This window comes from Malus domestica, chromosome 05 (assembly GCF_042453785.1).
Source record: "Malus domestica chromosome 05, GDT2T_hap1".
NCBI lineage: Eukaryota > Viridiplantae > Streptophyta > Magnoliopsida > Rosales > Rosaceae > Malus > Malus domestica.
The window spans coordinates 24,119,597-24,131,567 of NC_091665.1; the positions used below are offsets into that span (position 1 = coordinate 24,119,597).

Consider the following 11,971-nt stretch of genomic DNA (forward strand, 5'->3'; position numbering starts at 1 on the left):
ACATGCCCCCGCACGTGTGGTGGATTTTAAAGCCTACATGTAGACAACAACTAGGTATCATGGAGCGCGTGTGGCCATTTGGCTTCACACGAGGACAACCCGCTCTGATACCATGATGAAATTGAGATTCCACCATAAAACCAATTATGGGCTATTTAATTTAGAGTCGAAATGCACTTGGGTAATTATTATTCATTTAAAGGGATTAAGTTACCTATTGCTGATGAGGCTTTACTACACTTAAAGTTCTTCGATAGTAAAGTTGGATTATTTTATTATTAACTTTTTTTTTTTGAAAGGGAGTCGGATTATTAAGTGTAAGTTTATTAATAAATTTTAGTTTTATTTATAATTTCATCTTGCACTTGATTATAATTATATAATATAAACAATTAACATTTAAAGTTTAATTGGGTATAAAATTATGAGTTTAAATAAAATTTTAGTTTCTAAGTTTTCCAATTGAAAATAAACAACAAAAATTTTATTAAGTAAAAAATTTGTTAAAAAAAAAACAAAATTATAAATGAATATTTGTATAAACTATAAAGGTCTCCTCTCTTTCCTTTTTAATTCTCCAATCACTCTTTTAGGTTTCATACCTCTATTTCCCCTTTCACTCTCGTCCTCAGTCCGTCTCTCTAATCCAAAAATCGAACTGGAATTTCAATTTTCAATCCGAATCGCTGTATAATCCAATCAATTTTGTCCTCGAATAATACAGGTTCCCTTTGAATTGGGCATTTTTAGGATTTTTTGTTTTTTTTTTTGTTTCAAATATATACAGAGTGAACAATCTAGGGTTTCAGATTGGGGGTTTTGCTCCTGCTGAGCTGAATTCGACAAAGGTTCGATCTTTTCATCTTCCTAAGGCTTTTGGATTTGACGCAGGCGACAATCGGATCGACTATGGTGTGATCGCCGCTCGGTGGCGAGCGAGTGAAACGAATTTCCGGGGGTTGGGGTTCTTGTATGGAAACTCGGAGCCGGAAGCGGGCGGAGGCCACCTCAGCAGCCCCTTCTTCTTCGTCTGGTCGTACTACTCGTTCTTCCAAGCGCGCTCGTCTTTCTGCTTCTACATTATCTTCTATTGGCCCCGCTTCGATTACGACCCGGTCCCGCGCTTCTCGGACCCAAAACGAACCCTCACCTGCCGCACCCATGGACCCCACGAACGAATCGTCCGGCTCCCGCGGCCGCCGCAACAAGAGTTCCGATAAGGATGGCTCGGATAAAGGTAAGGAGAAGGAGCATGAGGTTAGGATTAGGGATAGGGAGAGGGAGAGGGAAAGAGAGAGGGAAGCTGAGAGGAACCTAGGGTTGAATATGGATGGTGGAGGAACTGGCGATGACGATGACAATGATAGTGAAGGCGGTGTTGGGATTTTGCACCAGAACTTGACTTCAGCGAGTAGTGCCCTTCAGGGGCTTCTTAGGAAGATCGGCGCCGGATTGGACGACCTGCTTCCTTCTTCGGCTATGGGTTCGGCTTCTTCATCGCACCAGAGCGGGAGGCTGAAGAAGATATTATCTGGGTTAAGAGCTGATGGGGAAGAAGGGAAACAGGTGGAAGCTCTGACGCAGCTCTGTGAAATGCTTTCAATTGGAACTGAGGAGTCGTTGAGCACGTTTTCGGTTGATTCATTCGTGCCTGTACTTGTGGGGTTGCTTAATCATGAGAGCAATCCAGATATTATGCTCCTTGCAGCTAGAGCACTCACTCATCTTTGTGATGTGCTTCCATCATCTTGTGCCGCTGTGGTGCATTATGGTGCTGTTTCTTGCTTTTGTGCAAGGTTGTTGACGATTGAGTACATGGACTTGGCAGAGCAGGTTTGCCTTTGTTTGCATTTATTATTTTGATGGCTGTTTAAAGAACATAAGTATTGGTATTTCCTGTGAATTTTTTTATATGTTTTTTGTGCATTTTTAAGATGTACTTTTGGAGTACTCTGTTCTGATTTCTATGGTTGTTATGATGTAAACAGTCACTGCAAGCTCTCAAGAAAATATCACAGGAACACCCAACTGCCTGTCTTCGAGCGGGTGCTCTTATGGCAGTGCTTTCTTATTTGGATTTTTTCTCCACTGGAGTCCAGGTAATCCAGCTAGTTAACTTTTTACATTGTAACCTGATTAGGTATGCTGAGTAAGGTTTAATTATTTACTTTGGATTTTCGTTAACTGTTTGTATTACAGCGTGTGGCATTATCAACTGCTGCGAATATGTGCAAGAAACTTCCTTTAGATGCAGCTGACTTTGTGATGGAAGCTGTCCCATTGCTGACAAACCTTCTGCAGTATCATGATGCAAAGGTAAGTTCATCTTTTCAGAGTTTCTAAGTTAAAACTTAGGTCTGTTTAGTTTTTGTTTCCATTGCATAATGTTCCCCTTTTGTTATTATGTAGGTTTTGGAGCATGCTTCTGTATGTCTGACACGAATTGCTGAAGCTTTTGCATCATCTCCTGACAAACTTGACGAATTATGCAACCATGGGCTAGTTACTCAAGCTGCGTCTCTTATTTCCACCAGCAATTCTGGAGGTGCCCAGTCAACTCTCAGTACACCTACTTATACTGTGAGTCCAATTTTGTTTTTATTTTTATCTTGATACTTGAACGTTTAGCACATATGCCCGTGGTTCCCCATCAGGATCTAAAACTTTGACTTAAAAACCATCCAGGGTTTAATTCGGCTACTATCAACCTGTGCAAGTGGTTCCCCATTAGGGTCTAAAACTTTACTTCTTCTTGGGATCAGTGGAATTCTTAAAGATGTACTTTCAGGTTCTGGAATTTCTTCTGGCACGACAGTTTCTCCTGCTTTAAGTAAGCCACCGGAGCAGGTAATTTTATTTGTTGGTTACATTCTAGCTTCACCATTTAATTATCTCTGCTGTTTGGGTAAATCGTAGAGTTCTTTATTCTGAGTATCTTCCTACCTTATATTTGTAAGCTATTGATTAGTTCTGGAAGTAAATATGTTCTGTGCGTGTTTATAAACTTATGACAAAGAATCAGTTTGTTTTGAGTTGGGGTTGAAAATTGTACTGATGGTGCTGTTATCAAGCTCCTTTTTTTAGTTGGGTTGAAAATCACGTCGATGTTCTTGTCATATAGGTATTTTTAGTAGGGTTGAGTTGGAAAATTGCATGTTTTTCATGGGAGAGCATCGGTACAGGGTTTGTAACTGAATAGTGTGTAATATGGAGATCACATGGAACTTCATGGGGCCTTTTATAATCACTTCGAGATAACAATGAAAGTTTGTCTGGACAGCTAAAAAGCAGCAAACTTGGTTGGGTTTGAATTGTTAAGTGGGTTTTGAATTGTTAGTGTAAAGTTTTTTATTTGGTGGTTACCAATTTTAAATCTTGCAATTTATTCTTATTGTTGATATTTAAATTCTTTTGATTCTTTATACTCGGGCTAGATCTTTGAGATTGTCAATCTGGCAAATGAGCTACTTCCTCCTTTACCACAAGGAACCATTTCCATTCCGTCCAGCTTCAATGTATTTATGAAAGGTCCTGTTGTGAAAAAGTCATCTGCTAGCGCTTCTGGGAAACAAGAAGACACCAACGGAAATGGTTCTGAGGTTTCAGCTCGCGAGAAATTATTGAATGAACAACCTTCCCTTCTCCAGCAATTTGGAATGGATCTCCTTCCTGTTCTAATACAGGTCAGTATTTGGCATTCAGCTGATTTTGTTAATTTGTTATGTTTGATAATTGATATTTTGTGTACCTGCCAAACAGATATATGGTTCTAGTGTTAATGGCCCTGTTCGCCACAAATGTGTTTCAGTAATTGGGAAATTAATGTACTTCAGCAATGCAGAGATGATACAGTCATTATTAAGTTCGACAAATATTTCAAGGTATCCTATATTTATTAATCAGATCTCTTGATATGATGACAGCATGCCACTACAGTTACTAACTAGTACTATTAAACCATTCGGTAGTTTCTTAGCCGGTGTCTTAGCATGGAAAGATCCGCACGTCTTGGTTCCTGCTCTCCAAGTTGCTGAGATACTCATGGAGAAGCTTCCCAATACTTTCTCCAAGGTGTTTGTGAGAGAAGGTGTTGTTCATGCTGTGGACCAACTTATCTTACCTAGTACTCCGAATTCAGTTCCTGCCTCAGTATCTTCTGCTGAAAAGGATAGTGATCCTGTTTCTGGAACATCATCACGGTCTAGGCGTTATAGACGACGCAACAGTAACACAATTCCAGATGGAAATTCATTGGAAGAAACCAAGAGTCCTGCTTCAGCAAATATTGGTTCACCTCCAAGTTCAGTGGAGATTCCTACTGTGAGCTCCAGCCTTCGAATCGCTGTCAGTGCATGTGCTAAAGCTTTTAAAGACAAGTACTTCCCCTCAGATCCTGGGGCTGTTGAAATTGGAGTTACAGATGATCTATTACATTTAAAGAATCTATGCATGAAGTTGAATGCCGGTGTTGATGACCAAAAAACGAAAGCAAAGGGAAAGTCGAAAGCATCTGGGTCTCGCTTGATTGATAGTTCTGCAAGCAAGGAGGAGTACTTGACTGGTGTTGTATATGAGATGCTAGCCGAACTAAGCAAAGGGGACGGTGTATCCACTTTTGAGTTCATTGGTAGTGGTGTTGTTGCAGCGTTGCTTAACTATTTTTCTTGTGGGTACTTTTCCAAGGAGAGGATTTCAGAAGCTAATTTGCCCAAGCTTCGTGAGCAAGCCCTTAAAAGATTTAAGTCATTTGTTGCTGTTGCTCTTCCTTTGAGTATTGACGAAGGAAGTGTAGCACTGATGACTGTCCTTGTTCAGAAGCTCCAAAATGCTTTGTCCTCCTTAGAGCGTTTTCCTGTCGTGCTGAGTCATTCATCTAGGTCATCCACTGGGAGCGCACGCCTCTCCTCTGGACTTAGTGCATTATCTCAGCCCTTTAAGTTGCGTCTTTGTCGTGCACAAGGAGAAAAGACCCTCCGAGACTATTCATCAAACGTCGTTCTGATTGATCCATTAGCAAGTTTAGCTGCTGTAGAAGAGTTTCTTTGGCCTCGAGTTCAGCGAGGTGAATCTGGTCAGAAGCCTGCTGCATCTGCTGGAAACTCGGAATCTGGAGCTACACCTACAGGTGCTGGTGCTTCATCTCTGCCTACTTCAAATTCTGCTTCCTCCACTCGTCGCCATTCAACGCGGTCAAGAACATCTGTGAATATAGGAGATACAGGTAGGAGGGAACCATCACAAGAGAAGAACACAAGCTCATCAAAAGGGAAGGGGAAAGCTGTTTTGAAGCCTTCTCAGGAGGAAGCAAGAGGAACTCAAACGAGAAATGCAGCTCGTCGACGAGCCGCTCTTGATAAAGAAGTTCAAATGAAGCCTGCAAATGGGGACACTACTTCTGAGGTTTGTTATTGATTCTGAAATGACATCCATAATCATTATTGAGATAAGTGTTGAATTATACAGTTTTGGGTTATTTTTGTTCACTCTGGTGGACACTTATAGTAGTACTTTTTAACTAATGCAATCTCTTTCTTTGCTTATCTGATGGGTCTGATATGGCATTGGGGTTCTGATATGGATTCAGTTTGCATCCAACCTTAGTGTGTTGATTATCAAATTAAAGATGTAAATTCTAACAGTCATGGAATTATGGGAAGGTCTTGTTCTTTTTCCGCTAGTTTATTCAAACAAAGGGTTTATTGGGTATTTAGTGAAACCGAATCCTTGCAAGGGAATTTAGAATGGTATGCGGGGTAAGGCAGTGCATTAACTTTGGCGTCCCTATAATATAGCCTCCCCTTCTCTCTTTTAGCACTTTTCTCTTAATGCCTTAGATATCTCATTTATACGAGTTTTGGTTAATACACTGGGGATATATCCTATTTCTAGTGTGTTTTTTTTTTTTTTTTTTTCGTTTGGTTTGGAAGTAATTGCTGGCATAGTTCACCCATTTATTCCTTTTACATATTTCTGTCTGAACAGTCATTGATTATCTTTTTCTGTAGGATGAGGAATTGGATATATCGCCCGTTGAGATGGATGAATTGGTCATTGAAGATGATGATATCTCAGATGACGAAGATGATGACCATGATGTATGTTATTTGAGTCTTTAATTTTATTGTCCAGGATAGGAGATATTGGATACTTACTTTGTATTATACTCTTTTGCTATTGTTGTTATTTTTGTAGGTTCTAAGAGATGACTCTCTTCCTGTTTGCATGCCGGATAAAGTACATGATGTGAAATTGGGAGACTCAACTGAGGATGCTACTGTAGCTTCCGCCACGAGTGACACCCACACTATCCCAGCTCCTGGCTCTAGTAGCAGAGCTGCTACGGTTAGAGGCTCAGATTATGCCGAACATAGGAGTAGTAATTCTTATGGTTCAAAGGGTGCAATGTCATTTGCTGCTGCCGCCATGGCTGGGCTTGGATCTGCCAGCAGGGGCATCAGGGGAGGCAGGGATCGACAAGGACATCCCATTTTTGGCATTTCTAGTGATCCTCCTAAGTTGATTTTTACTTCTGGAGGGAAGCAGCTTAATAGGCATCTGACTATCTATCAGGCTATTCAGAGACAGCTTGTGCAAGATGAGGATGATGATGAAAGGTATGCTGGCAGTGATTTCGTATCCAGTGATGGTAGCAGGCTGTGGAGTGATATTTACACTATCACATACCAGAGGCCAGACAATCAAGCTGACAGGGCATCTGTTGGAGGTGCAAGTTCTATGACTTCAACAAAATCTTGCAAATCTGGATCTGCTTCCAATTCCAACTCCGACTCCCAATTGCTTCAAATGTCACTTTTGGATAGCATTTTGCAGGGAGAGCTTCCTTGTGATTTAGAAAAATCTAATCCTACTTACAATATTGTGGCACTACTCCGTGTACTAGAGGGCTTGAATCAGCTTGCACCTCGCCTAAGAGCTCAGATAGTTTCCGACAGTTTTGCTGAGGGTAAAGTTTTGAATATGGATGACTTGAGTACAACTGGTGCTAAGGTTTTTCCTGAAGAATTTGTTAACAGCAAACTCACTCCCAAATTAGCCCGACAAATTCAAGATGCCCTTGCGTTGTGCAGTGGGAGTCTTCCTTCTTGGTGTTACCAGTTGACAAAAGCATGTCCATTTTTGTTTCCTTTTGAGACTCGGAGACAGTATTTCTATTCAACGGCTTTTGGATTGTCCCGCGCTTTGCACCGTCTTCAGCAGCAGCAGGGTGCTGATGGTCATGGTGCAAATGAACGAGAGGTGAGAGTTGGGAGATTGCAACGACAGAAAGTTCGTGTGTCCCGAAACCGGATTTTGGATTCTGCTGCAAAAGTAATGGAGATGTATTCCAGCCAAAAATCTGTGCTTGAAGTAGAATATTTCGGTGAAGTGGGCACTGGCTTGGGTCCTACACTTGAGTTTTACACACTTTTAAGTCATGACCTACAAAGAGTTAGACTGGGCATGTGGAGATCGAATTCTTCCATGGAGAAAACATCAATGGATATTGATGGAGATGAACATAAAGATGGAAAAAGCAATGGTGACATTGTCCAAGCTCCTCTTGGGTTGTTCCCACGTCCCTGGCCTCCAAATGCTGTTGCTTCTGATGGTAGCCAATTTTCAAAAGTCATAGAATACTTTAGGTTGGTTGGGCGTGTGATGGCTAAGGCTCTTCAAGATGGGCGGCTATTGGACTTGCCACTATCAACAGCATTTTATAAGCTTTTGCTTGGTCAAGTAAGCTAGTGGAAGAATGTAACCTTTTTTATTTTGAAGTGATTTAGATTTATATTTTTATCAAAACGGTTTTGATGTAGAAATTAAACCTATTTTCTTTCCTTTCTTCCCAATCCTTCAGGAGCTTGATTTACATGATGTTCTTTCCTTTGATGCTGAGCTTGGAAAGACTCTGCAGGAATTACATAACCTTGTCTGCCGGAAACTGTATTTAGAATCAAATGGTGATAATTGTGATGCCATTGCTGAATTGCGTTTCCGTGGAGCATCAGTGGATGACCTCTGTTTAGATTTTACACTTCCTGGCTATCCAGATTATGTGTTGAAACCGGGAGATGAAAATGTAAACAAAATTATCTTGGTTTATTTATATTTTTGAGCCTTCATTTACTTTTTCTGGTTGCTGTTGTGCTTGTAATGACATTTTTAACATACTTTTAACTTCCAGGTTGATATCAATAACTTGGAGGAGTATATATCTTTTGTTGTTGACGCGACAGTGAAGACTGGGATAATGAGGCAAATTGAAGCATTTAGAGCCGGGTTTAATCAGGTTCAGTTTTTTCTTTTTTCTGATTATTATTGAGTTCGTAATAAACTCATTGCATTTTTTATGTTGCATTTTTTGTGCCAAGATGCTTTTAAATATCATTGTTTAATTCAATGTCCTGCTGCAATTATAAATAATTTGCATTATTTTATTATATATTTCAACTGCAAGTGAACTCAAACGTTGGGATGGTGGTGGAGGGGAGAAGGCATTTGAAATTTATTTTAAGAAGGGTACTCTTCTGTAACAGTGAATAAGCTCACCCAGCGTTGAGTAGGTTGCTGGACCAGGCCTATCACTGTAGTTTAATAACTGTTTGGTCTGGTACTCACTGTAGTTTTATTTTTGGTAATTATTTTATAAGCACCTCTCTCGAGCTTAAAACCTGGTAGTTCTTCGATTGTGATAGTTAATTATATGTTTTTCTGTGCACTTTGTGAGAATAATAACTAATTCCTTTCTTGTTTACTACGTGACTATCAGGTCTTTGACTTATCATCTTTACAAATATTTACTCCACATGAGTTGGACTACCTGCTTTGTGGCCGTAGAGAGTTGTGGGAGGTAATTTGTCTACTTATCCCTTATCTAAATCACTGTTTTAATTGGAACATTGCTAACTTATTTCATTTTTTTTTTCTTCTGATTTTGCAGGCAGATACCCTTGCTGATCATATAAAGTTTGATCATGGATACAATGCCAAGAGCCCTGCAATACTTAATGTAAGTTCTTGTTCTATATTGATGGGAGGGCTTTGGGGATGAATGGTTCTGTTTTGGTCTTATATGGGTCTTGTTTATAAATTTGTAGTTGCTCGAGATTATGGGTGAGTTCACCCCAGAGCAGCAGCGCGCTTTCTGCCAGTTTGTTACTGGTGCACCTCGGCTTCCACCTGGTGGTTTGGCGGTGCTGAATCCAAAACTGACCATTGTGAGAAAGGTATGGTACAATTGATATACATACAGGTGGTCTGTTGCAATTTACACGAATGCAGTATAAAAGATGGGTGTTTCGAGTGATATATCCTATAAAGTTGAGGATCTATTTTTGGGCATCAATGGGAGTCATTGAATGATAACATGTGTTTAGAATTGTCATGCATAACTGGGATTGTGCTAATGATTCAATTTCTGGTGCAGCATTCTTCGACTGCAAATAATGCTGCAATCAACGGGACCGGGGTTTCAGAGTTGGCAGATGATGACCTGCCCAGTGTCATGACATGCGCTAATTACCTGAAGCTTCCTCCATATTCAACCAAGGTATTACCATATTCGGTTTATTAATGCAGGAGTGCTTGAAATTCTTGATTGCAACATATAATTTCCGCCATACTGGCATTATTACTGATATTGTGGGCTGTGTCCGATGCTTCAAACAGGAAATTATGTTCAAGAAACTATTGTATGCAATCAGTGAAGGCCAAGGATCCTTTGATTTGTCATGAGATTTTGGGATTAGCCGTATCGATCCGTGTATATTAGTTACATTAAAACAATTAGGACTGTTCCGTCTTTCGCCTGCAATTAATTAGCCTTAGCCTTGGATGACTTTTGATGTTGGAAGTGGCATTTCTACTTATCCACTCAAATAACGGCTCGTCATTGGTGCGGTTCTAAACTTGTCAACATTGTCGAGGTCAGTTTCTTTACATTTTCACATTCGTTCTCCACCGGCCTGGTTCCAAAGTCGCAAATATTTTGATTCTTCACGCATTATTATTCATTACGCTTGTGCTTTTTTTTTTCTTTCTGAATTTACTTGGTTTGGTTCAGAAGTTGCTCATGTTCATTTCAGGTTGGATCGACGCAATTTTAAACTGTAGCAAGTTTTCCTTCCGAGAGGGCCGTCTGAGCCGCCAAGGACTGTAAATGAATAGAAAATCTTGTTAAAGAAATTTTTGTTTTCCATTCATATAGGGTGGTAGAATATACATGTACGGTGGTAAAATGTATGAAAGGGAAACAAAACATCTGAAACATTTGTATGCCTTCTAATTTCATTCCGATTCTGATTACAAATAAATTTGTTCCAGTTCGTGTCCATTATTCATCAGTCCTTGTCAAAGTGATGACTAAGGGCTTGTTTGATGTTAGGATTGGATTGGATTGGAATGCACTTCTTATAAACTTCAGGAATGTTGAAGGTTGGAGGTTGAAGGTGGAGGTAAATGGATTAATAGATCTAATTCAATTCTAGTTACCAGACGAGCTCAAAATAAATTGGTTCGAAACCTTTGTTATCAAACGAGCTCAAAATGAACTGGTTCGATTCAGTTAGTTTACCCTTTCGTGGCAAAATATATTTTACTTTTAATCCCAACATTAGAAAGAAAACAAGTCATATACGTAATTGGTTGTCAGTTTTGTACCCAACTAGCCTTTTGTCTAAGAATATTTTTCTTCACATTGTTCGAAGATGTCTCAAGTTTGATTTCTCATGATTCAAAAAAGTTATTGGTTTTGCTCATCAAATGTTTTTGTACAAGATTTGGATCCTCTTCATGTTCCTTGTTCCATGATCCTGTCCAAGTTGAGTAAGCAAGACCTATAAATAAAAATGGATAAGTTGTTTCAATAGTTTATTGTTGACTGAGGCAAGAAAGAGAGATGACCCATCCATATTTAATCATTTTGTTTTTTGTTTTTGTTTTAAAACTTTGTTTTTAAGTTGGACGTAAAAGGCAACTTCTTCTAACATACAAATTACAAGCTGACACGTACTAAAGTGGTTCATAAAATCAATGAAAATAAAAATTTCTTATACATGAATCACATGTCAAACTATGATTTATGTGTAAAAAGGAAATTCTCCTAACATGTCAGCAACTAAGTATTTTCCGATGCTAAGGGAACAATGAGGGATGAAGGATAAAGGGTGAAGGAAAGATGATGGAAGATGTAGAAAAAATGTATATTGAACGAAATTATACATTGAATTAAAAACTAAAAACAATTTTTTCACTTTCAAGTTTTTGTTTCCTCATCCGTATTTTCTTCCACATACTATCTTTCTATCTTTACCCGGAAAAAAATTTAAAGTGCAATCTTAAAAAGTGAATGATTATCAAATGGGTCCTAAGTACGTGCTTGTCCAGTGAATAGCTTTGTCATTGTGTTTATTTGTTGAAAAGTTTGAATGTTTTTCTCTTTCTGTTGGTGATAATACATTGGGCACAAAGAAGCATGTATAAGTATCTTCCTTGTCTGCAACTTTGCATTTTACTAAGAAGAACATAATGTTGAGCTTCCATAGTCCCAGATTCTACTTGGCCATCTCAAACCACCGCAAACTAGCTGCAGGGTCTTCAGTTCTCCTGTTCGCACCCTAAATTCGTCATTGGCCTTGCCGGTAGGCTGGGAATTCACACGAGCATGAATTTAGAGATTGCGAGCGTGTCACTACTAGTTACCGCTAGTAGACGGGATTTGAGTGATTGAGATTGTGCTTAATTGACTTCTAACTGAAAGATTGTGTCGTTGAGTGAGAGGCTCAACTTAGGTTATTTCTTTCCCTCATACGATAAGGACTTTCCTTATGTAGATATCTGTATCACAATATATAAATAGTGAAGAGAGATTCTGTATATATTGAAATGACAATAATGATGCGAAGAGAGATCTTGTATTGAAATGCTACCAGCTATTACAAGACAGAGGTTGAAAGAGGAATACTTGTAAAGA

The 11,971-nt window shown here is 39.3% G+C and overlaps 1 protein-coding gene across 2 annotated transcripts; it reads left to right on the forward strand.

The window, feature by feature from the left end:
- The first annotated feature begins 574 nt into the window (after positions 1-574).
- On the forward strand, positions 575-10,333 carry LOC103440810 (E3 ubiquitin-protein ligase UPL3). 2 transcript variants are annotated; one of them, XM_017333852.3, is made up of 19 exons: positions 590-724; positions 892-1,833; positions 1,989-2,099; positions 2,200-2,316; positions 2,410-2,580; positions 2,686-2,847; positions 3,435-3,683; positions 3,760-3,881; positions 3,969-5,400; positions 6,006-6,095; positions 6,193-7,737; positions 7,859-8,080; positions 8,186-8,290; positions 8,771-8,851; positions 8,942-9,010; positions 9,099-9,227; positions 9,428-9,550; positions 9,670-9,926; positions 10,086-10,333. In XM_017333852.3, the coding sequence occupies exons 2-18, from the start codon at positions 973-975 to the stop codon at positions 9,733-9,735; spliced, it is 5,655 nt and encodes a 1,884-aa protein (XP_017189341.3). In that variant the 5' UTR covers positions 590-724; positions 892-972; the 3' UTR covers positions 9,736-9,926; positions 10,086-10,333. The 2 variants fall into 2 exon arrangements, with proteins under 2 accessions (XP_070678516.1, XP_017189341.3); XM_070822415.1 differs by having other exon boundaries at positions 575-1,833; positions 10,114-10,333.
- The last annotated feature ends 1,638 nt before the right edge of the window (positions 10,334-11,971 follow it).